Genomic DNA, 26,068 nt, shown 5'->3' on the forward strand with positions numbered 1-26,068 from the left:
ATTTGCTGGGTGAGCCTATTGTGTTCCTATTCTCTTTAATCAATATGGTCAAATTTTTATGGTCATAGTTTAGCTTGATAAGTTTGTTGTTTCTTATGTTGAACTTCAATTATATATGCAGAACATAATTTTTATGAGTATGAATTGTTCAGTTCATCAAGTCCCACTGACTCCTGTTACAATGTTTCTTTAGCCTAGGTAGCTGTCTCCTTGTAGCCAGTGCTCTGACATTGCATGCACAGGTTTGTTAAAGATTTCAAGGTGTTTTCAGGTTGGATCGGTTGTCCAGCAGTTGGTCAGCCTCTTGCAAACTTAATTCCTTCGAAAGTGCCTCTTGGAGAGTCCTTTAATGATTGTATTCCTCCTGGAAGTAGATATTCTGTCAAGCAAGTGTTGCACCAACAACGGGTTTTGATGAGAGAGGTATACATTAATCCCCTTCCAGTTTTATTTGAACCATATTCTTTCAAGTTAATGCTTAATAAATTTACCGAATATTGTAACAAAGTTTCTTTTTGTTCTTTTACCCTTTTCTTAGCAATGGAATTGCTTATTTAATATTTCTGGTGGAAAGTTAATGTGGGTTGGTTTGGGTATCCTCGTCAGCACAATTTCAAGCTATAAAAGAAAGATGGTGAATCATTGGCTTCGTCATAACTATTTTGCTCCCATTATGTGCAAGAGTCTTAAAGAGATGGCTTATGTAGTATATGTGAATCACAACTTGGAGCAAATGTCTTTTTGAATTAGACGCAGGGCTAAGTAAACATAAGTTCTCGTATGTTTGGTTTAGGTTGCATCTTTGCAACACTTTAAGCTAGAATAAATGCACAATTAGTTGGCCAATTAGGATAATCAGATAGATTATTTCAAGTTTAAAGTTATATGCAATTAGGTTCCTTTAAGATGTTCTGTCATTCCACGTGAACAGTTTTAAATGTAGCACTTTCAATATTAATTTTTTGTTGTTGTTCAATTGCAGTTGATTCTACTAAACAGAGGCATATATGCTCTTCTATCCTTGTAGCTATTGCAATTTACAACATTCCAAACCTACTATAAACACATAAACTGTTCCATTGTAATGTAATAATAATTTCAAACTTCCAGATTTTACAAGTGCAGGAGAGCTGTATCTTGAAGACACTACGTCCACTTCATGACTGGAAATTTTCTTTTAACCTTATAGACTGCAACAAATTATTCCTGAATCTGAAATCCTTTACTTGAGTTTTCTTTTGGGAGTTGAATGCTTTTTTCATTTCCCTTCTTCTGACTAGGATATGATTAGTCAATCTGATTGAATTGCCTCCGACTTTCAACCATTCCAATATCTGTATATACCAAATTCTATTGATCCTTTTTTTAGGTGATCCTCCTATCTACCCTCTCCCTTTCTTTATTTTCCTCATTTGAATTTGAATTTTCTTGCTCTGTTCCCTTACTCAGTTGATGCGTTTAAATCCTGGCTATTACTGTTCTCCAGTAAGTGGTAGTTTTAGTTGTTTTAATTTTGAGCTTTTCAACCTTGTATAATATCACTTTTTTGTTTAGTCCTTATCCCAAACTAGTTTCCTTTTTCTTCATCATCTCCTTGGATCCATCTTCATATTCTTTATTTAGTGGGGTTTTGCTTTTTTTTGATAAATCTTCTTAGAGAATGTAGAGCTTCATGTCTGTACTTGTGATAATGATTCTGAGAACATTATTATCATAGTCCGGATTCTGTTTGCAAGCAACCCTATTGAATTCAAACTCAATGGCTTCTGGTAACCCTTTTCCCCAAACTTTTTTCAATACAGATCTTGAAACAAATAAGAGACTGAACTCCTCTGTAGTTGGCCAAGACTCAGATATATTTTCCCTTAAGCAGAGATACACTAAAAAACTTTGCCTAATTAACCCTTACCACACCTTAGTAATTCATTCAAGTAGATCATTTGAATTTCTTTTGGCTACAGGCCACTAAACCTGCAGTTGGGGGGGGGGGGGGGAATTTGCTAGACAGTTCACTGGATCAGAGATATCCAACTTTTAGAGATGACTCTGGGAAGGAATCTATCAAACAAGTAGTGGAAGTTCTACAAAAACCAATGTTACATTTATCGTTATCGACAATTTATCGCCAGGGGTCCAAAATTTAAATTATTGGCAATATCAGAAATTATTGGGAAACCTTAAAAATACAAAAATAATCTTTTTTTTCTTTTTCTTTTTCAAGCTTCTAAAGCAACATTAACATCAAACAAGCACAATGCTGCTACATAAATATGAAAATAAAATTGACATATATTTATGTATAAGATGTTAAATGCTACATTTGGTATCAAGACTGAAATATTATATTTGTCCTAAGTAATAAGATCTATTGGAATGATACAAAAACATATCAAAACAAAATCAATGGAAACAGATGAGATGATTCATGGCAATGGAAATAAATGAGATGAATCATGGCAATGGGGTTCCCCCTGTTTGGTTGATGGGAAATGGTATAGCATCCTCAACAATGTTATCAAAACCAGACCAAAAGATTGGTCGGCCAAAAAATACATAAACTATTCAAATTTTGAAAAGAACATATTACTCATATGCATTCATATGAATCCAAACTTTTACATGCAAATATGTAAAGTTTCACATGTATATAGCAAGGCTGGGTGCATATAACCAAAATAGCACCCAATGCAATGCATCTATGAATCAAAATGGATCAACAAAGAGGCTCTATATGGCCTCTAGAGTCATGTTACCATATGATCTAGCAGGGGTCCTAAGAGGGGTTCATAAGGGACAACTACTAGACCAAATGGAAACAATGGGACAAGGACCCACTGTCACCTCGGTCAATGTCCCCTGCTCTTTATGGACTTTCACCGATGGGAGGAGTCTCGCTATGGAAGAAATCACTAGAATGATGAGGTCAATAACAATGTACAATGTGATTTCCAAATCCCATTCAAAGAAGACGCTCAAATGATGGCTTGCTTGCTTCAAAAGCAAGAGAAGGGATATCCAAGAAAGACTTGTGGGTAAGAGGCCTAGACCTAGGTGAAAGGGTGTTCAATAAAGGAGTTATGTACTAGATCAAGGCTTCCTAAAAAAAGAAAAGGACCTCTCTTAAGGTTTTGCGAGATAAATATCATATGATGATTGGGACCACAAGAGAGACCTAGGGGTGCCCTAACTAGGCATAGGGTTTCAAAGATCAAAGAGGAATATGATGCCCAAAGACAAGCAAGGGTAAGATAGGTCAATGAATGGTTAACTTCCAATGAGTTTTGAAGTATGGTTGACCTATAGAAAGCCACTAACCAAAGAAACCTAGAGTTAGATATGATGTTGGACAGGGAAAATTTTAAGAACCCCCCCCAAATTTATAAATATAATAATTGGGCGAATCTCCATGGTATATAGGAAAAATGGAAGGCGATTTTATCAATAATATAATATGTATATATAATTTTCTGGCGAATCTCTCACCAGGCATGGCGAATATTTTACTCAATTATAAAATCTTGTAAGAACTTGGCAAGTCTTTCACTAAATAATAAAACTTTGTAAAGTCCTAGTGAATTTTAGCATTGTGAACTCTTAGAGAATTTTTTGAAGAAGTATAAAACCATATATGATAAGAGCCACATGGTGGCAATATCACTATCTTTTTTCACATTTCCACGACATGGAACTTGTCTATAAAATTATAAAAAAACCAACCAGGAACAGGAACAACTCAAATGCTTTGTGAGAGCTAGTCTAGAAAAAAGCAACAAATAACATGTCGGCAGAATTGTTCATCGGTGAGCCGCTATTTCGTGGGCAATCTGTAAAGGAGCAGTTGGATATCATATTTCCAAATCCGGGAAAGCCTTTCCCATCCCTCACAAGATTTGTTAAAAATGTTGGGTGTCTAGAAGGTGTGGATTTGCTGAAACAAATGTTACAAGTGGATGGAAATAAAAGAATAACAGCTAATGAAGCTTTGCAACATCCATACTTTCAGTCCTACAGGACTATAAACAGCTGCCATAAAGATTAAAAATGGAAATCAGCTACAAATCTCTTGATGACAACACTATCAAGATAGAGGCCGATGCTCTCTTAAAGACAGAGCTGCTGGAAATGGAAGCAGGTGCTATGAAGCTGACACTAGTAAAAGATGGGACAGCACAGCTTCCCATAGTGCATCCCACTCTGGGACAATCAGTTTTTTGATGTTTTGCAGATTGGGTTACAGTCTTGCAACTTGTTTTGGATTTGTCACCAACCTAATGTTTTGCTTCTAATTTATTTTCATCTGGTGATAAACAAAGTGTCAATCTTTTCTTAGGATAAAATAGTATTCTTTACAGATATATTAACTTGGCTGAAAAGTCCAGGACAATATGAACAGGACAGCTTCCAGGTTTTTTTGAAGATTTCTCATTTCTCCTATCAATTTACTGCCGGAGGGTTTTCTGTGATTTCTTGCACTTCTGAAATTTAATCAAATTTCTACTTGAAATAAAAGTTCAGAAGAGACTATATCACTAATGCTAAACACACATAATTGAGAAGCCGATATGAAGCATTGTTTTTTTGGGTGTGTTACAACTTTGGTGACCATGCAGCTCAGTCATTGCATGTTCAGTTTGTAACTCCACCTTGAAAGAGTGAAATGTGTGGTGTAGGATAAGAAGCTCTCTATTAAGGCGCAATTGTTTTTCCCCAAAATTCTAATATCTAGATTCTATCCTGTTCATGTCTGTGTCAGGTGATGTTTCTTTTCATGTGCATGTGTTTAGTCAGATATAAAATACTCAAGTTCTCACCAGCCTGGGCTACAGTGGCCATTCTGATGATCTATTTCATACTCATTGCATTTTTCTAATAAAATGACATTATATTCATTTAAATTATGTGATTGAAATAGGGATACAGGAGCTTATTTGTATTTGAAGGTCTATAAGGCAGAGTATAAGCTCACACCAATCCTTGTTATTCTCTGCAAGAGAAAATCAGTTTCTATTTCACTCCTCAATAACACTGACTAAATCTCAGTTTGAAAATCTGTTAAATTAAGAAGACTAAATCCCAGTTTGAAAATCAGTTAAATTTAGATGAAATTACTCATTCAAAATCATTTGGATGAGGAAATTGTCAAATAATTGTAAGTTGTCGTCTTAGAGAACATGAAGGGAGCACATTCGTCATATTCTACCAACTGCAACATACCTACCTTCAATGCACTCTCTGTAAGGACCATAACGGGAGCAAATGTGGACCCATGTACAAATTTTTAATGCCTCAGGGTTTGTTTCGTCCTGTGACTACTAGGTTCGTTAGTCCTTCACATAACTCTCGAACAAAATGAATCCAAGAGTGGAATATAGACTCTTTACACGCAATTTATTTTCTAGAAAGTCTATACAGAGAAATGAAAGTTGCAAGTATAAGAATTATGCTTCAAATATGAATTTTCTTGTGTAGTGAGCTATACCAAGGGTATGCTTTTGCAAAGTTTTATAACAGAAAAATTTGTCAAGAGGAATTTATTAAGGAAATCTCTTGTTAGAAATGAAATCCAGTTGAGTTGAGATAAAGTCCATAGTTACAAAGAAGTATTGTTGTGGAAAGCAATTCCACTATGACATTCCTGTACATTTTAATACAATATAAAAGGAAATTGATGTGATTTCCAAGCTACTTGAATCCATTGAACACAGAGAGAATCAGTTGAGAACTGATGAATGAACATGGAAATCGATGTAATTCCTAAGCTACTTGAATCCATTTTGAACACAGAGAGAATCAATTGAGAACTGATGAATGAACATGAGCTGAAGCAAAAGGACACTATCATTAAGCTAGTCGACCCTGAAATTGAAGAAAATGATCATGTCAAACAAATCTACTAGCAGTGTACTAATAACGGTAAAATCGACTTGCAAGAAGAAAGTAACTTAAATACCACATTTGTTGGAAAATGAAATCAATCAAAAAATGTTCTAACCAGAGATGAAGTTGATTCAAATGAAAGAAGTTCAAATCAGGGTGAGGTGAACCCAATAAATGAGATGTCGATAATCCCAGGAAAAATCAACTAGCAACAATGAAGGAAATCGATTGAAAATAATTAGTTAATTCCATTGTTAAGATTTCAACTTGGATATCATTTGTTGCCCAGGTACATTCTCTTGGAGAAATCGACCTGCATGTTTTTTTTCTAGTTTAGACTAACCTAAGTACCCACGGGGGATTTGAACCGATGACCTATCGCAAGGAGTGCCTTAACATCGCACCCATTCACCGTCAATCCAAAGCCTCGTGGGCAATCGACCTGCATGTTAGGATGTAAATAAGTTCCAATTAAACAGAACTTTTTTATTTGAGGGGAATTGAGGTCCAAAAGAGCAGAGTTCTTGGCAGAGGAACAATATAACTGCAAACACCCATTCAATATCTATGACTGTAGATTGAAGTTCTGCAACCTTGGAAGCACTATTGAGTACTTAACCAGAGCTGTAGAATCATTGGTAATTTATTAGATTTGATATGCAATACAATGCTTGATTCGCCTTGATTCCCATTTATTCTGTTTAATTTCTACATACTGATTCCTACTGATACCGTTCCAACTGCTTGAAACAATAACATTTTCAAAAGGTCTCTTTCACTCCCACTTCAATTAGAACAGTACCCCTTTCTCTACTACATTCATGCACATATGCTGACATTTCCAATTCTGCAGATTGGTTTTCATGGAATTAACCAATACTTGTTTTGCATCTAACGAATTCACATAACTAAACAAAGCACTGAAAATATCACCAAAACTGAGTGGCCTCTCTAGTATTACAAGAAGATTTATTCAAAAGAAACAAGAAGTTATTTTAAACTACCCTAGACATCTCATTGTCAGTACAGCATGCAGGACTTTTTCTGCCTGCCAGTTTTTGACTTCCGTGAAGTCTTACATTGAAGATCTAATCAAAAGATCGCTGCAAAACTTTAAAGGGGTGTAAAACCCCCAGCATTCAAATGCTTTGATGGCCAGAGCATGAGCCCAACTCAAAGTTTAATCTGAGATGTAATCTCTACAAATATAGAATGCAAACAAATGCACTAAAAACCAAAGAAACCTAGTTCACTGGCCCTTTCCTTCTCAAATGTCTCAAAGTACTCTCTTTCAATTCCTTAAGTGCATGCATAAATGGTTGGGACATGACAAGACAAATAAATAAAGGGAGAGGAAAATTAGATAAAATGAAACACCCAAACTCAAAAATAAGACCATTACCAAGGCAGGTGGAGGATGATAAACCATTGGGGTCTGCATTTGCTCACAGGGATGGCTTCAAGTAGGGATTTCACCAGCACTAACTTATCCCCCTTGATGATAACCATCTATTACACCATATTGACATCTCCTTTTCAACCTTAGAAACCATCCACACCCATTATATTTTTTTGCAGTCACTGAATTTAAATAAAGACATAGTGCTGCGATTACAATTGAGCTAAGGACAATTCCACTCAAATGTATCTTCTACTCTAGAAACATTAATTATATCTTTTGTTATATTTGAATCAACAATGATTGTCCAACCTGTTCATAGTTTCAGTTCCTCTGTTACACTTCTAGTGAACATCAATTTAACTATTTTAGAAATATTGAAGCGCTGTGTGAACAGTATTTGATTGCATTAATGGCTTCCAATGAGCGTAGAAATTCATTTGGGCTTACATGGGCCTAAGCAGTGGGATTATTCATACAACGACCAGGACACAGCACAGAAAAACAAGTCTGTGGTCTTGACCAGATTAGCAGATTATAACAACTAACAAGAAGATGAAATGTGCGGCGTCTGCTGGGGCCAAAATGGTGAAGGAAGGGACTTCGGCTGGTATCCGTTGGGCCAAACATCAATACCACAAAAATGCCCAGAACTGAAATGGTAGTCAGTGTCCAAAATTAGCAGAAGAAATGAGTGTGGGAAGGGCATATATGTGATCTATTTTGCTTCTGTTGTATTCTAGAGCAGACTTATATTGTATTAATTTTTGGGCTAAAGTTTTGAGTATATTAAATGATTGAACCATGTAGAACCATTGACTTGACTTTACATATATGGTTGTAAGGCCTCCTGGTTTTAGTCATCCATTAAAACAGGGGATATTTGTGCACTAAATGTTCACTCCATGCTTTATTTTTCTGCTGAAAAAATATTTGAATCAACAATAACCTCACAATCATGTTCAAAAGGCCTCTCATTGTCATGCTTATTTGAACTAAGCACTAATCCAGCATTGTAGGCTTCCTATCATTTCCTTGATTTTAGTCTCTACTTCAAAGCAAGATCATTCTAAAGCTACATTTATAAAAAATGATCTATTATTATTTTTTTGAGTAAAGGTTCGCCTTTTCATTATGCCATCAATCATTCACAACTGATTTGACCTTGCATTATTGATTTTCCCGATGGGAAAACAGACCAATAACACAAGTTTATGAAGGCAAAGTAACCCCAAAGCACAGAAGTTGGGATCTTTCTAATCATGGGCATTACTGCAAGGCAGCCAACCGCCATCAGAGATTGCAACAAATTACTCAATTGTTGTTCTTTCACCTCAACAGGAAGCAGGCCATCCACGTCCTTGTCAACATTAAAAATTGATTCATCAACTGGGCATCCATATTCCCAGTACTTGCGGCCAACTGAATTGTGGTCTCTTTCAATTCCTTAAGTGCCTGCATAAATGGTTGGGACATGAAATAATGATGACAGTTTCACAAATATTATTTTATTGATGATCAAATGACCTTATCTAAGGGTGGAATTGGCATAGGAGTGTAGAGGAGGTCAAGCCCTTTCCAACGAGCTATTACACACCCTCTAACTCCTTCTAGATTGGGAGAAATTGAATTTTTAAAATAATATAATATATTAGTCACCCTAGCCAACCTATAACTACCTGTGTAAGCCGGCGTATAAACCATGAGACGTGTCCCTTCATGTCTAGACGAAATCACTATAAATACAAGTCTTAACAATTCATTTTGATCAACAATTCAGGCAAGAATTCAGGCATACGAAGTACAGAAGAAGACAGAAGGCGGAGGAGAACAAGGAGACTGTTGTTTAGGCCGAGGAGGAAAAAAGGATAATTCTGTTTAGGCATAAAATCTCGGACTTGTGGCTAGTAAAGCTCAGACCTCCAACACAATCCTGTAATAAATCTGTGTAGGATCAGACTTGGAACAGACCTCGGACCTGTGAGCGTTTTGTTGCAGACTTTGGATTTTTTTGATATATCTCTGTCTAGACACCTGTTAGAAGATTGGATTACTGATTTAAGAAGACCCTGAGTTACAGTTCTGTAGGAGCTCGGAACTGTAATCAATCACCTGTGGAGGGTTTGGAATTGTGGACAGACCCTGTGAAAGGCTCGGACTAGTGAACAGTCACTCGAGGAGAGATCAAACCTGTGGGCAGTCACCCGAAGAAGCTCGGATTAGTTGTTGTGGAGCTTGGACTATATCACAAACCTGTGAACAGTCCCTTGTGGAGGCTCGAACCTGAGCCATATTTGTTGCAAACCTACAGTGGGTTCACTCTTGTGGTTCTGTGGAGATCTTATTGGAGACCTACAGTGATTTCATTGCAGACTTGTAGTAGCATCTAAGACATGAAGTAGCACATCCTTTGGACCTGTTTGGAGGTCAAAATTTTGTAACAGTGGTTTGGCATCATTTATGTGAAGGATTGCTCGACCTTGCATAAAGATACATTCTGCTCCAGAAAAATTAGATTTTGTAGCCTCCTAGCAACTCGAACTAGTATAGACCTGTGGCAATTATTTCAGACCTATGACATCAGTTAGAACAACTTGGTGACACCAGTTGGATGGATCTGTGGCCATTGACAGACCTTTGGATAATTTGTATTGAGCTGCCTTTGTGACACTTTAGAACAAAATAGAAGAACAAGTCTTAGAGAAGGGTCGAAGAACAGTTCTTTGAGATTGGAGCAGGCTTAAAGCATACCTTGGAGACTTCTAGGGGTAGCCTAACTGAAGACATTCTTTGGAGAACCGTTGCAGACCTCCTTGATTGAAATCATTGTTGAAGATTTGTGAAGATCCTTTGGGCTACCTATTGAACACATTGAAGAATACTTGAAGATATTTTGTAGAAACTGGTCTTGGTGACATTCTTGGAGACCTTGATCGCAGGCTTCTTGCATGTTTCTGTATAATTGCCCTAAGGTTGAATTTTTCTGCATACTTTTCCAGATTGTTGTCACTAACTTGCTAAGCACCAACTGTAACAAAAGTACTTGTAAGTTACTCGTCTATAAAATGTTTGAATTGTGTCTTTTCCCTGAGAAGCTGCAATTGATAATTCCAATATATTAGTACCTGATGTTTGAGGGTAGCTAAGCCTTTCATGTGCATTGGAGATTCAGGAATAACACCATTTGAAGGAGGTATGCCAACAATACCACATAAAATAGTCTGTCACAATAAAAGGAAAATTTATGAATCCACTAGAGATTTTTTATGGAGGTGAAAACAAAGAATGAAGAGTTAGATCAAGATGTCTTCAGGAGAGCAAAAGCTCTTCCAGAATAGGGTAGCCAGTGATAGTTGAACCTAAACATGAACCCTGACAAAAATTACAACATAGTTCTAAATAATATATATTTACTGTGGTAATGGGCCTTGACACAATCTCTGCAATAATGGCCCTGCTTGATACAACATCATTTTTCAAGGGTTTTTTGTGAAGTTTCCTTTAAACTTTTCTATGCAGACTTCTTCCCTTTCTTCTTAGTGATTTCAGTGTAAGTGCTCGGTATACACTCTTTTAAGTGAATCTGTTCCAGCAATGTTCTTTCTGCAGTAACATTCCACCAAGAAAGTTAGCCTCTTTATCAGTGGCATTCACACTGGTCACAAATGGCTGAAACATTTTTTTCAACCATTGGAACAGTGGCACTACGAACTTTAGGATCAATTCTATCATCAACTGCTCCAAATTGATCTTGCACATCCTTAATACGTATCGTATAAACAGTGATATACACAACCAATCATTTAAAATGCATACAGTCATTTCCTAGAATAGAGAATCCTTGTTCTGTTAGAGAATCCTAGTCCAAATCTTACAAGAACTAATCAAACTTCTAATTTGAGGACCAATATGATCTGCAATAGTAAAACTTATAATGTACTGCACATCTTCATTGTGCGCCAAAAGCTTTACTAATTCTTTAGCAACAGTGCAATTTGTCTTCTTACCCTCCACAAGTCTTTGACTTTTCACAACATTGTGTCTAGTTGAAGCCATGATTTCTTAACCGCCTCTCCTTGTGGATCTTCTCTTTGATTATGGCGTATTATCTCATTGAAACACTGGAATGCTGGATTGATACGGGCCTCAAGACTCACTTTCAGTCTTGCTCCTGCCAGCATGCGACGAGGGATTAGAACCAAGTTGCAGATTGTCTATCAAAAAACAGGTGTGATGGGCCAGGGAGCTCATGGTATCAACTTTTTGATGGAAGGTGCTACCTTGGAGACATATCTTTTACTAGTTTTATTCAGACCAATGGACAGCTTATATGATGTTGTTTTTTTATAAACTTCAGGTGAAATATATGTAATGTATATTTTTTTATTTTCAATATGAAAAAGTAGATGATTTTCTTCTAAGGCAAAAAAATATCAGTTTTCTTAGAAGAAAAATGAAAAAACAAAACACACGTTATTCACAGGGACACCTAGCATTCACTGAAGGCAAACCATCAATGAATTGACAGAAAATTCTCAAGCCTCTTCTACAGGAAGTTGGTAGAATATGGAGAAATCTCCAATGGGAATTCGATCAGCAATTTCAAACCTAAAACTGCTTCTCAAAACATAAGAAATTATTTCACAAATTTGAAACTTACCGACTCATCACTTGCATAAAGCGCATAACATTACTGCTCTGCCTCTCATCCAGCGGCTGTGTACACAACCATCGGAATTTAGAGAGTATTCCACAACAAAGGGTAAATAAGATGAAATCCACACAGTCAGATACCTTGAACCCCAATTCCATAAAGTACATATTTCAGTGCAAAGGATGCTTACCCTTCTGCAAGCCTGCACAATATCAGACTCCAAGCCTTGTATATTGCAGCGCACTTCCTGCCATACCCACAATGGTTCCAACAGTGTAAACAGAATAATCAGAATGAAAACAGGGTTGGAAACCCCATGAAAAAAGAAACGAAAGCAGTGGATTATTTAAATTACCTGGCTAAAATACCGTTGAAGTAAACTTTCTTTGACAATTCCACACATGCCATAAAAGTAAAGCAAATTCATCATCACCTGCAAAAACACGATCAGCATGAGGCTAATATCTATCATGAGGCTAATGTCCAGGTGCATCAATATGATAGATACAGAAATTGTGAAAGAATAACGAAGCAGCCTCAGGGAAGAAGAACAACCCTTGAAAGCATGACATGTCTGTTCAAGAAACAAATAGATGCCGGACCAGTTAGTAACGACAAATAATTTAGTATACAAATTACACGGTTAATCACAAGGTTCTGTCAATCAATTGATTTTATTAATTTACAAAACTTCAAAATTCTTATTCCATCAATGTAATGTATTGCTGTGGAAGAAAAAGAAGATGTTACAATAACCACAGAAATGGCATCAGCCCATCAACATATTTCCACTCATTGCTTGCCAGATTAGCAAAAACTTGTTGGTGTGAAATACTGCTTTAAAGAAGTAAGTTCAATAATTTCACTCATTAGCCCAGAATGCACATTGCATGTCTGAATGCATTAACAGTATCGTTGAAGAGAAAAGGAAACACCAAGAGGGCGGCAATCAATAAAAGCAAATGATTTCATAAATGGAAAAAAATGCAAGAGACACTTGCGAAAATGAGGTGTCATCAAGAGTTTGCTACACCAGGATGCTATCAGGGCAAACTACAAAGTGATTTTGAGCATGCTGATTGAACAAATACAATATAGTCTAAGATTCACTCCATGTCCACCATGATAGGAAATTTGAGGAATTAATCAAACCTGAAATCGGCATAGAGATGGTGGGCATGGAAATGTATCGAGATCGTAAGTTGATCACCAATATACAAATGATGATCCCTGTTTACAGAGTCATTTTTTCGAATGCAACAGAACATATGGAAATTTCATCATTGCTTCAGATTATCTCAAATAATAGAATAGAAGCTACCATGACAAATGCCCACAGTGGGCTCAATAACTTATACAGGGCTACCAGCAAAGCACAACCATCATGCAAATTGCGCAAACATTGCCTTTGCGTGAAATGACTGACGTAATCAATCTGCAAGACGCTAAGAATCATGTCAATAAGATACAGAGATGAAACTCACAGTTCAAGGCAACATCCGAATAAGTAACAAGGGCAGGCTTCTCCTGGTCTCCGCATACAAAAACAGAGATTGGCCCATGGCTAGTCTGCACAACATGCTCCTGCATTCAAAGTCACACCATTACAATAATGTAAGCCAAGACACATTTGCAGGCAAAACGGTTCAAAAGTTAAAAGAAACCCCCAAGTGGCAATGCTGGTCTGACACACAACAAAGCCAAACCCATAAAAGGCATTCACAGACAAAATTTAGGACACCCAGCACAATGTCTCGCAATTTTCCTCAATGCCTGTACATAATCTCTACAGAACCGAATATGAAGGTGAATGCAAACTGAGATCCAATTAGCAGGGCATTTTTATCTCAATGAAAAACCTGCACAGTGCATTTACCTGCCCACCCCAAGGAATCATTTCGACATCCACAGAAACAGAGCCGCTGGAGCCATATACACCAAAACAGCGGGCTGAATCCGTTACACCAAAACAGCGGGCTGAATCCGTCAAAACAGGGAGCCGCCCTCCATTTGAAAACAAATTAAGCTCCGCCCTCCATTTCAAAACAAATCTAACATCCCAGGACCAAATCGACCCTCACAAACCACTCCCAGGACCAAATCGACCCTCACAAACCACTCCCAAACCAGAAAACCCAAACTGTAAATCAAAAATGGCCATTTTGCTCTCCCAAACCAGGAGCAAATATCAAAATGGGGGCGATTTTGATCAAATACGATTCCGCAAATATCAAAATGGGGCGATTTTTATCAAATTCGATTCGGTTAGTTTATCCGCCCTGGGCTAAAATAAAAAAATAAATTAATTTTTAAATAAAATATGGGCTAATTATATAAAAAAAAAATTATTATTTTATTTAAAAATTCGCCCCATTAAAATATAAAAAGCCTTAAATTTCGCCTTTGGGCTATTATTCGCCCCTAAAATTAACCTTGATGTTGGAACTAGGCTTTGGAATATCTCCAAATCTAGCCACGAAAATTTGTTCAAATTTTGTGGAGACCAAGAGGAGACCCCAACACAGTGGTGGATCAACTAATTTTTCAAGGAGTGATTCTAGGGTTAGGGCAAAAAATAAGAAAAGGTGAAATTTAAGGTGATCATCTAGGATTTAGACCAGTGCCTAGTCCTTTTGGGAGAATGGAGTCAAAGAAACCTTGTTTTTCAAACTTCTCTATCTCAAGGAGGCCTATTGCGGCTTCACAAACCCTAACTAGAAAGTTTGACAACTACTCAAAACATTTATACTTGTTGACAATGTAATGATGGAGTTTCAAGGATACAACATGCATAGTAACCCTATAAGAATATTCATTCTCATCATTTATGAATAACGCATACAATACTTTCACAATCTTAGTGCTCGTCACAAATTCACAATAATTTAGGGCACTTTCAAGATATATAAATGACGTTCCATGCATTACACATTCAAGGTACTTACAAAACAATGAGAATATGTCCATCCATCCACATGCCAAAGAAGCTCCAAGACAATAGTGCGAAATTTTCCCAAACATCAAAGTGCATTTATTCTCCAAAAACTCATGCAAAAGTGCAGGTCCGAAATTCTCAAGAAGAGAATTCGAAATCCAAATGATGATGTTTAGAGTGAGGCTAGACCTCTATTTATATATGTCATGTGATATCAAAATATGAACTAACGAGCCCCTAATATTAGCCTAATGTGCCAAATAATAAATCTATTAGTGACAAGTCCACCAAATAGCTTTAAAGATACACAATAAGCCTCTTAATAGGGCCGAAATGATAGACAGAGAGAAAATGAGCCATTGAAAGGCCTAGACAAGTCCTCCATGTGCCAAATCGAGGAGGGCTCTCATGATAATGAAAGGGCACGACAAAAACATCTGTGGTGCTCCCAAGTGGCTGTGGGGGCACAATGAATGGTCTCATGGGTCTCTAATTGGATCAACATGGCGATACTCCATCCATGAGGGCTAGGATGATGATATAATCCCTTCCATGTCTCCCTAGGCGAGACAAAGCCCCATCTGGGCCATGGATCAACTGCCAAGTGTCTGGTGCAAGCATGTGGCCGATTGGGGAATCTGGTCCAAGTGCATCAACATCTCTATATGTGTGGGGCACGAGCAAGATAAATGTGGTGTTGAAGGATCCCATGGCATGGAAATCAATGCTCTGCTGTGGAGGAGGCCCATGGCTCTCAATTCTTACCCTACAATTGCCATCATGACCCTCAGGAGGGCTTGGTTCCTTATAGGGAGGCCAAACCCCAAGATGAAGACCCATCTGTAATCTTCCAATGCGTCTCCTCTCCTTCCAGTACAACAATTTCAATAGTGCAATTGCGTAAACGAGCTTACTAGCCAGGGAACCCTAGCAAACACTTCATAGTGGCGTGCCCTTCCATAATGTGCTTTAAAATGTACAGGTGTCTCCAGGCTCAAGAGGGAGGTTATTGAAGGACCCTATTAGGCGGTTTCAACCTTTAAGGGAGAGACAAGTCCATGGTACATCCATTAAATGGCAGGTGTCATGTGCAATAATGATGGAACATAGTTCGGCAACATGGAAGGCTCCAAGCCACATGCCATGGCACAAGGGTAGCTATAATGAGGGAAGCCCACACATGGGTGTATAGATGTTGGTGGAGCAATCGTGGTACATGAGCTACCCCAGGCCTTTGTTTTTCCACCCTTCTCCATATGCCTTTTGCCTTTTACTGAATTTTCTTTCTTTTAAATGCTTGAGGCTCCGTGGAATGAGAGCATGATGTGAATGATACAGTAGTGGATACCCTCTTAAGGTTGGGTAGTTCATTGCCCACCGGGGGATGGGACAATCATGGGTTCCTCAATGATGCAGGGGGCTCACATAGGGGTCCTATGAACTAGGGTGTGGCCATAATAATAGGGGTAAAGCTCATGTTTGGCTTTTTCCCAAGTGCTAAATTTTTATGTCCTGGGCATCTTTTGTATTTTATGGTACATTTCCTGTTTTAAGTGGCCAAATTATGCTTTCAACTTGCTTTTTAGCTGTATCAACCTTTGGTGCATTGTTCCAGGCTTGACCCAAAGTGTGGACAAGGGGGGGGGAGGTTGACTCCTTGTGGACCCAATGGACAAATGTGGACCTGGATGGGAAATATGTGAAAAGGGGTTATAATGAGTTTAGGGGAGTGATGTGTGTGTTGTCAGCAAGCTCGACCACACAGTCAAAATCGGGGTTTCCCATTTAGTGTCACTCCTAAAGCTAGTAGCCATTAAAGGAGATCCCACGGGACTAGGATAGAAGACTAACCACCAAATTGGACAAGGGGACAAGAGTATATACCAAGCCTATTCTTTCCATCAAATCCCTCCACTAATCCATGTCCATATGTGTCCGCGATAAGCAAGCAAAAATACCAAATTACATAATGAAAGCCATACCTTCAGGGTTGACATACGATCATAACAGATGGGTGAGGGCACATAAAGGATGGCTCAGGTGGTGGACAATGGTGGCACATCGAGCTATCTAGTGGCTGTAAGGGGCTACTGGCTGCTAGTTGAAGACAAGTCTAGGAGAAAATTTCTTCTATGGGTGTCACCTGTTGGTGGTGGGTAACAAGTCCAAAAGAAATCATGCTACAACAAATAGTGACATGACGTCAAAATCATTTCCTATATTTGGGTCCTCCTCTTTAAGATCACTCTCTAAGCATAAAATAAAATATGAAAAGATTAACATGCCTAATCAATGATTTTGCTTGAGTGAAGTGTACATTCTTAGTAGGGTCATGACAAAGGAGCTCAATAGTGAATGTCACAAAAATCGAGGTACATAGAGGGCTTTGTGCTCTTGTTTAAATGTTAGTTCTATGCCCTCATACATCACAAATCCCAATAGAAATGTCGCAATCCTACCAATCCTGAAATCTTGAAAACTATTAAGTTTGCTGAATTTTGAATGGGATTTAAAATTCTACTTTCTCGATATGAAATCTAATGAGGTTGGAACCACTCAAACATCCTGAAACAATTAATGGTAATGTTAAAAGTTAAGTAAAAGTAATGTTCTTCTTATCTTTCATTTTCCTCTTATGAAAATGAAAGATAAAGAATGCCACTTTTACTTTTGAGAATTTTATATTATCATTAACTACTAGGGTATGTATCCCATGAGATGAATCATGAGAAATGAAAAAAATAGATTTCCCCTGTTTGCTTGATGGAAAAAAATTACAATACCCTCATTGCTCAATCCCCTAACTCTTTTTAAAAAATTGAAGGTTAAATTAACAAAAAAATGCTTATGGGGGGCGTTTTACCCACCAAAAATGGGTGACACCATAAGAGATTTTTTTCTCCCATCTTCTCTTCCATCTGGCCAGCCAGTAGCCCTTGATAGCCACTAGTAGCTAATGGTGATGTGTCATTCATATTTCTGTCCCTTGCATTAGTCATATGTTTCCTCGCCCATTTGGTAAGGGCACATGCTAGAAGGCATGCTTCCTATCAAAAGGTACTTTATTCTTTTTGCAATCAGGTGTTTATGCTTGTTTGTATTTTGGGCATTTGACATGGATTATGTGGTAACTTGAAAGGAAGAGGGATTTTAACCATGATCTTGTTTCCTAACTTTAGATGGGGGGTAAATCTTTCATCCTAGTTCGATGGAATCTCCCTTAATGGCCCAATGGGTATAGGATGGGCACTACTAGGGAAACCTCATTTGAGATAGCGTAGTTCTATCTCTCGTTGTTCCATACTTACCACTTTCGATCTTACATTAGAAGCCATATATTCTACCTCCCTTCTTCGGGTTCAACTGGCCATTGGTCCTCTGGGATTTGGCACCATACATCCTTATACTTGGGTAGGGCCTAGAAGTTTGTCTTGAGAGGTTGATGCAGCTAAAAGAACAAGAAAAAAATATGATGACCACAACCAAAATAAAATATGATCAAAATGCAAAAGATGGCCTAGACATACACACTAGGCAAAAGCTTAACATGAGCTCTACCTCACTCATTATGGTAAGCACTTGGTTCTTGAGCACATACTGCTCTTCATGTTATTAGAAGGAACCCTTGCATGTCCCAACCCCTGATGGGCAATAAGCTGCCTCATCATGAAGGAGGTAATAACTTAATACATCATACAAAGTGAGCTCTAACCTTTGAACAAAGAAAAATCAAGAAAAAGTAAAAGGTGCACAATGGGGGTGGAAAAACAAAGGTCGAGTTAGTAACTCATGCATCCATGATTGCTCCCTTCCCACAGCTATACACTCAAGATGAGGAGCCCATCATAGCTGGTCCCTTGACCATGGCACTTGTACATGAAGTCTTCTCCCTTTGGTTCCATCATTATTTACATGACACCTATCAATTGAAGGGCGGACCAAGGACATTTCACTTCCCCTTGGGGGTTGTTAACACTTAATAGAGTGGTCTATTAGCCACTCCTATCTAGGAAGGTAACACCATTGTGAGTTCAAAGCCTTAATTTTGGAAGGGAACCCTATTTGAAATGTCAATTGCCCGTTACTTTCAAGCTTGGTTCACTTAGATGCAAAAATGATTAAATGTACTTAATTATGTAGTTGTTACCATTGGATATTGTGTCTAATTGTCAGGTGGTTCTAAAACCATGGCTTGGGAAAATTAACTGGGGCCCTAGTTTTTAGAGGAGCATATTGACAACCATAAGTGGAGAGTTGAGAACCATGGGACTCCAAGTAATAGTAGAGCATCATACATATATGTGGGCACCTTCAATACCCACAATGTTCCAACACTTTTCCCTACATTGATGACTTTTATAGGATGAAGCACCTGGATTCAACATGCCCTAGAAGTATGAAGAACATGCTTTACCTAGATGACCATGAAATTGGAGGATGAAATCCATGCTCAAAAATAATATTTTTCTTTCTTCTTTTTCATGCAACATAAAATATACATAATGATTTCAGTACATTTAAGACTATGCTTATCTTGGATTCCCAATCCTTAAAGAATATCGATCCTCTATGACGACTCTTGCCTTGAATAACTATCCAGTCCTCAAAGAGTGTCAGGACTCAATCCTTTTCCTATCTTGGTTTTTTCTATCCTCAAGGAAATCACAAATGCTTATCCAATCCTCCATTTTCCGTTCTCCCTTCATGGCCTTTACTTAGACTTACGATTGTTAGTTCTGGTCAAGTGCATGACACGTGAAGGAGAGAATACACATGTAATGTTCACCGTTACTCCTCAACTAGAGAGTAGATCCCCATTCCCTCTTGATTAGGGAATAGATCCTTTCTCCTATTTAAGTAGACTCTTTTACTCCCTCTCAAATATAGAGGAGATTCCAGAGTTCTTTTTCAATTTGAGAAGTCATAACCACAAGCTTTATAGCTTGTCTTCATAGATGTATCAACTACTAGTTCTTCATGAATATTGCTGCATGGCTCCCTCTTTCCTTCTTATTTCATTATATCGAGCTTTCTTCCTTCCTAGGTATCATAGAGCCATCTTCTTCCTTCAATATGGTGATAGGGTTTAGGTCATCAACCTTTCACTTCACTTTCCATTATTTATCATCAATGAAGGCATTATATTGAGCCTTATCAAACTTCAAGCTAGTCATAGCTCGCTCTAAACATGAAAGTGATCTTTGTTGTTGAATGAACATCAGGTTATCTTCTCATACTGCTATCTTTCAATCTCAAGATGATGATGTAAACATCTTGACTTCATAATCCTTTAAAGATTATCAGGACCATTCACTTATTCCATGTGTTCTTTGAATCGAGTTCATCACCAATAGTTGAACTTGCTTCAACTATCATCATGTATTCTTGCAATATCCTTCTAGGTAGCAATGCAATATGTTAGCTAGATAAGCAATATTGAAATACTAAATATCATATTTACCTTATCATGATGGCCCTCCCTTTGAGATCAACATCCTTTCGTATGATCCATCTCCATATCATGCAATAATCCTTCTCCAGGTGTTTTACTTTAATCAATGTGTCCATGGATTGAACTTGATGACCAAGCTACAATATTTTCCTTGGTGTTATCATTGTTAACTTCATTTCTTCCAAAGACTATTCTTGACGTTGATCGACATTGTTATATGTTATGCAATTTTGTGAGAGTCTTGATCTTCATTCATTCCAAAGCATGTCAAATTTCTATCTTCGAGCATCATGCAACCATATGGAACAATTACCAAACACACTTTTATATCCAAATTTTTTTGCAAGATTCTTTGTAAATATGAACCTTACCCAGAGAAGTGTTTTTCTTAAAATATGCATACCTTTGCTTCCATACAATCATGTAGCCATCCTTTGAACGAGCTTGTTTCTTGTACCTGTCAAAGTTAGGTTTCTTTTTGAGAGAGACTTTTATTAAGCCTTTCATAATGCAACTTGATCATCAACATTTGTGCATCCTTTAGAAATTCTGTTTCCATACTATATACCAGTCATATTGTTGCTTCCAAGAATCTTCCATAATGATGATTCATACATTGTCTTGGTGATCCCTCTTTGCAAAATGACTACCTCTAACTTGATGTTAGAAAATGCTTGGATGAGCAATAATATGCAGTATGGTTTCAATTGTCTTATTCACTTTAAACTAGATGATCTTTCCCAAAGCAAATTAAACAAGTAGATTCCGATTTTTCTACTTTCATTTCCTATCTATGATGCCATACTTTTTACAAAACCAAGACTCTTCTAGAGTAATAATGCATGCTATTCTACTTTCTACTTAATAAAAGAAAGACAAAAATTCATAAAGAACCTGATAGAGATGAGACTTCCTTTAATAATAAAGATCCTTGGGATCTTCTTCTTTCTTCAACTATTTGAGCTTCACTTCTTTCCTTCCTTTCGTTGTTTACTTTATTGTTTGGACAATCCCTTTTAAAGTGACCATACTCATTGCATCCATAACATTGAATCTTGGACATGTTTGGTTTCATATTGGACTTTCCAAGCTTCTCTTTCTTCAACTTCTTTGTTCTTGCAATGAAGGCTTGAGACGTTTCATTTGATTCAGTGTCATCCTTTGCCTTGATCCTAGATTCTTCCAAGATACATTGAACCCACAATTCATCAAAAGGTGTGGTATCTTTCTTTGGGTAGATGCTAGTTGCAAAACTACTCCAATTAGGGGGAAAAGCATTTAATACACAAACAATCATCTCAGAGTCTATAATAGTCTCCCTAAACCCTTGCAACTAGTCTCTTATTTGTGATATCTTAATTAGATAGCTGGCCATATCTTCATCCATTAATTTCCTTATCCTATATAATTGATTCCTCAAGGAAATCTTTTGACCCGATGTACTTATAGAGTACAACTTTACCAACATATCATACATAGACTTTGATGTCTTCATATCAACAATAAAGGGAACAAGATGTTCTTTTATCAATTCCACAATGGTTCTTTGTGCTTTTATGTCTCCCTTCTTGTACTTTGCTAACTCTTGTGTCTTCTCTTTGCTTGGTTTGGTTACTTCTCCAAGGACATACTCCATGAGTTCATTCTTTGTGAGTTCCAAGTCAATCCTTTTCTTCCAAGCTAGGAAGTTTGTTGATCCAAAGAGCTTGTTGCTTTCCTTGCAAAATGTAGCCATATGATCTGTAGATTGAGACATAGAAAACAATCTAACACTTACTTGTCAACTAAGAGTCCTCCTTCTTGATGATGTCTCCAACTATCTTGATGTTTTCAAGACCTCCAAGGAGACCTCAAAGATGTCCTAGAAAGATGTCTTCTAGGATGCCTTCAACAACGATCCCTTGATGCTTTCTCTACTTCAAGATGATGCACTAGAGGATCTACAATAAGATCTTGTCCTTCCTTCCTTTAATGAAATCCCGTGTTCCACGACCACTCCAAGCATATTGATATCAGGTGCCACTTTATCCAGGATATGGTACAATGGGGAGCAGTTAGGCTCCAACACACTAGGATAGATGAGCACATTGCTGACATTCTCACGAAGCCTCTCGGGAAGGTCAAATTCTTAATCTTCTAAGAGAGACTTGGAGTTGTGTAACGACCCTTGTATGAGGGTCCTGTATGAGTTGGACACAAAGCTCTAGGAGTTCTTGGGGGTGTGGGGTACTTCTTGGAACTAGCTATGAGTGACCATAGGGTGAATGATTCAACTTCTGTTTGGAGGATGTTTTGGGGCAGCTTTGACCATTGTTAACTTTCTAGTTAGGGCTAATTTGACTGCTAATTTGGCAGATCTGTTTTGGGCTTATATTTGTACTCTCTCTCTCTCTCTCTCTCTGTTGATCTATTGAAGAATAATAATAAGATTTGATCAAAAGGTTTCCCCACATTTGGGTTTGTCGCGGACATCTGACACATATTGTGTCCTCTTGTCTTGGCTTGTCTTATGCATATGATTTTATGTTCTATCTGCATTTACTGTCAATGTTTATAAGTTAATGTGATTGCTACTAGATATAACTGGATTTGCAATTGGGCTGTTAAAGGAACGTTGAAGTAAATTGTCTTAAGCATAGAACATACCATTGTTATCTAAAATTAACAGCTCTAGATACAAAAATTATATTCAAGAAGAAGAGGAATTTGCACCAAAGCAAGAGGGGCTAAGCCTCCTTAAGCCCACGGTCAAGAGAGAGAAATGCAGCCCCAAAACAGAACTCGGTCTTGCCAAAGAGAGCCTCGAATGCCCATGGACAAGAGAGAAAATTAGTCTTGGATTGAGAGACCAATATCCTGCACACAACTTGTTAATAGTTTCAAATGATAAATCCCGCAAGCTGTGACAAGAAACAAGTTAGAGAGGGTTGCAAGACAGACCAAGTGTTAGCTTTGAAATTACTCAATAAACTTACAAATGTATGTGTACAATATAATCTATAGAGACTAAGCTAAAGAGTATGAGTAAACTCTCCTCTTTGCCTAGCCATGGTTTAGGTCTAAAATAACAAGATTATAGCAAATGAAGCACAATATATGAAAAATAAATATTGAATGGATGATGTAAGAGATATGAGCCCAAAGCTCAAAATAAATCCATGCAAGACAAATTCGAATGATAAGACTTTGACAATTGACAAATGTGAGTTCTCCTTAACTATTTTAAGAGTGGGTTGGTTTGTTTGTGAACTTCCCCTCATACTTGAAACTTGATCCAAAGAAAGATCTTCTACACAACTTCACACAAACCAATTAGATCAACATGGGTTTAATTAAATGCAATGAAGAGAAAATTTTAGAGATATATTTGACATATGCTAAAACATTTCTCTATCCAGAGCAAGTAAATAATCCTTATGCTAATGTGAGATAGCTACACATCAACATAACTTGAAAAACATAATGGAAATAATAGCGCAATGAAACAAGTAAAAATATAAGAGCAAGAATATCAAGAAGTTACCATACACAAGGAGAAGAACACCTAAAATGTAACCCCAATTTTTTTGTATTAATTTGCAAAGAGTGTACAATCCAATAGAGTATCCTTAAGCCCAATAAGTTATAACTCATATTCTGGATGATACAAATGAGAGCCCAAGGCTCAATTGATAAGAGAGTGGGAGCAAATCCCAATGTATAGTCCACATGACAAATGGCTATCGAGGAAATCCCAAGGAGAGAAAGTCGAGTTACAAGTGGAGATGAGAGAGACACCAAGGCAAATTGAACTCCATATGTGGCACCATGAAATTCTCAAGCAAAATCGAATTCCATATGTGGCACCATGAGCAAATCCAAGTTTGAACCAATCAAGGAGCTAACTCAAGTCAAACTCCAAGAACAAACCATGTGATGCCACCTCCTATAGATGATCCCAATGAGCTCAACATAGATCCCTCATGAACTGTGTGGGCCTCCAAGAGAAACTCGAAATTCCCAAGTGGATGTGCCATGTGTAGAAGAAGTGAAGCTAAGGTGAGACAAGCTTCCACAGAATCCTCCATCATCAAATATTCCTTTGTGTGCATTAACTCCTCCGAAAGTTCGATTTTCCACATAAGCAGTTTCAAAATTAAATGCTAGAAATTCGATTTTCTTGTGGGAGTGGCGCATTTATGATGTAAGGTGCTCAATCATCCTCCACATGTCCCTTGACTCAACTCTTTGACTTGGGATAATTTCCAAGTCATTTCCATGTCATTTTCTCAAATGGAGCAATTTATTTCTCTCCATTTAATTTATTTATGGTTTAGTTTATTGCCACTATTTCCACTAAAATTAGGAAAAATGGGTTTTGAGGGTCTAGAACACATTTTTAACCCCTCAAACTATGTCATAGTAGAAAGTTCAGGGTGAGAGGTGCAACTTTTATTACTTATACCTCATACAATTTCTCTAAACAACACTTATTACATTTCATATACAAATTTTATTTCAATTTCTGCCTTGTGGGAAATTTTAAAAATTAAAAAATGACCCCCTAGACCTGACCAAATTCCATGAATTTTTTGTGTGATCCTACACACTAGGACTCAGCCAAGGCCTCACCATCAAGCCGTACTCCGACTTTGGGGTATATTTGGAGGAAATAAAACTCAATTAATTATTAAGTCCTGGTAGGGAGATGATAATTAACCAAGTAAAAGAAACCTCTCAGAGTAATACCCACTTGATGACAATGTCCCAAGCTGCCTAGGGCTGTTACATGACTCAAAACTTATCATACTAGCATCACTTATTACATTTCTCCGCAGGGCTTGTGGAATTTGGGTACAATAGAAATGATAAGAAGAAGAAGTAGAATTGAAAAACTCTGGTAATATGATGATGACTGATCGTATAAGCATCCTTTGGTACATCCTTGGGCATGGACTTTTCAGATAATCCTCAGGTGCCACTCCAGTGGTCAACACTTCTCTTCTTGATAATAATATTTTAACCATAGTAGAGGTGTTTTCTCCTCCTACTTCTCCTTTCTATGTACTTGTGAGATACCTTAATAGTGAAGATCTATTCCTCCTTCCTTTCTGGATTTCTTCTCACCAGGTTCTTCTACTTCTTCGGTGATATGGGCTTCATTCCTTTCTTTCCTTTTCTTGTTGTCCTTCTTGAGTTTAGGACAATCTCTCTTGAAATGCCCATATTCCTGACAACCATAGCATTGGATCTTTGACGTATTGATCTTTTTTTTTTTTTTTTTGTTCTGAGGACAAGACTTCCCAAACTTTCCTTTTCTCTTGGCCATGGCAGCGAATGCTTGAACTTGTTCGTTGGATCCAACATTGCTCTTTGCCTTCAATCTAGTTTCTTCAATCTCACATAATGACCAAAGTTCACTGAATGCGGTGGCCTCCTTCTTTCCATAGATACTTGATACACAGTTGCCCCATTCATCAGGTAGTGCATTGAGCACAACGATGGTCATTTCTTTTTCGACACCCTCATAAGATATGAGGCTATCCCCTCTTGCTTTGATACTTTGATTTTATATAGCTTGGTTTTCAAAGATATAACTTCTCTTGCAGTGCTTACGGAGAACAATTCTACCAACTTATCATAGATTTCTTTTGAATTCTCCAACTTTGCTACATAAGGGTTGAGAGAATTCTTGATTGATTCTATAAGGATTCTTGGAGCCCTTATTTCCCATTTATATATTTCGATAGAGCTTGAGCTTCTTCTTAGGTG

General features: G+C 37.5%; 2 protein-coding genes across 8 annotated transcripts in view; one reads left to right on the forward strand and one right to left on the reverse strand.

Annotated features, from left to right (window-relative positions):
• The window catches only part of LOC149155623 (uncharacterized), a 328,425-nt gene that overhangs the window by 111,506 nt on the left and 190,851 nt on the right, over window positions 1-26,068 (forward strand). For all 3 annotated transcript variants that reach the window (XM_089445820.1, XM_089445821.1, XM_089445822.1), the window contains one exon: window positions 272-423. In XM_089445820.1, coding sequence (XP_089301946.1) covers window positions 272-423 — 152 coding nt within the window. The remainder of the gene's footprint in view (window positions 1-271; window positions 424-26,068) is intronic.
• Window positions 8,172-14,190, reverse strand: LOC149155624 (protein NDL3-like). Of its 5 annotated transcripts, XR_016263709.1 has the most exons (9): window positions 13,807-14,188; window positions 13,415-13,514; window positions 12,286-12,363; window positions 12,121-12,177; window positions 11,937-11,992; window positions 11,284-11,447; window positions 10,691-10,879; window positions 10,402-10,497; window positions 8,172-10,304 (listed from the first exon to the last, which is right to left on the reverse strand). XR_016263709.1 is itself a non-coding variant. In XM_089445823.1 (7 exons), the coding sequence occupies exons 3-6, from the start codon at window positions 12,358-12,360 to the stop codon at window positions 10,428-10,430; spliced, it is 258 nt and encodes an 85-aa protein (XP_089301949.1). In that variant the 5' UTR covers window positions 12,361-12,363; window positions 13,415-13,514; window positions 13,807-14,190; the 3' UTR covers window positions 8,172-10,304; window positions 10,402-10,427. The 5 variants fall into 5 exon arrangements, 4 of the variants coding, with proteins under 4 accessions (XP_089301949.1, XP_089301950.1, XP_089301952.1 ...); XM_089445823.1 differs by lacking the exons at window positions 10,691-10,879; window positions 11,284-11,447 and having other exon boundaries at window positions 13,807-14,190; XM_089445824.1 differs by lacking the exons at window positions 10,691-10,879; window positions 11,284-11,447; window positions 13,807-14,188 and having other exon boundaries at window positions 13,415-13,800.

This window comes from Pinus tabuliformis, chromosome 9 (assembly GCF_031772625.1).
Source record: "Pinus tabuliformis cultivar Carrire ecotype Pingquan chromosome 9, CPIR1, whole genome shotgun sequence".
NCBI lineage: Eukaryota > Viridiplantae > Streptophyta > Pinopsida > Pinales > Pinaceae > Pinus > Pinus tabuliformis.

Excerpts from the sequence above, each read along its gene's own strand:
- LOC149155624 (XM_089445823.1), bottom strand. The coding sequence starts at position 12,360 with ATGATGAATTTGCTTTACTTTTATGGCATGTGTGGAATTGTCAAAGAA. Across the intron at positions 12,178-12,285 it reads TTCAACGGTATTTTAGCCAG|GAAGTGCGCTGCAATATACA; the intron begins GTAATTTAAATA and ends TGGGTATGGCAG. Across the intron at positions 11,993-12,120 it reads TTGTGCAGGCTTGCAGAAGG|CCGCTGGATGAGAGGCAGAG; the intron begins GTAAGCATCCTT and ends TTGTGTACACAG.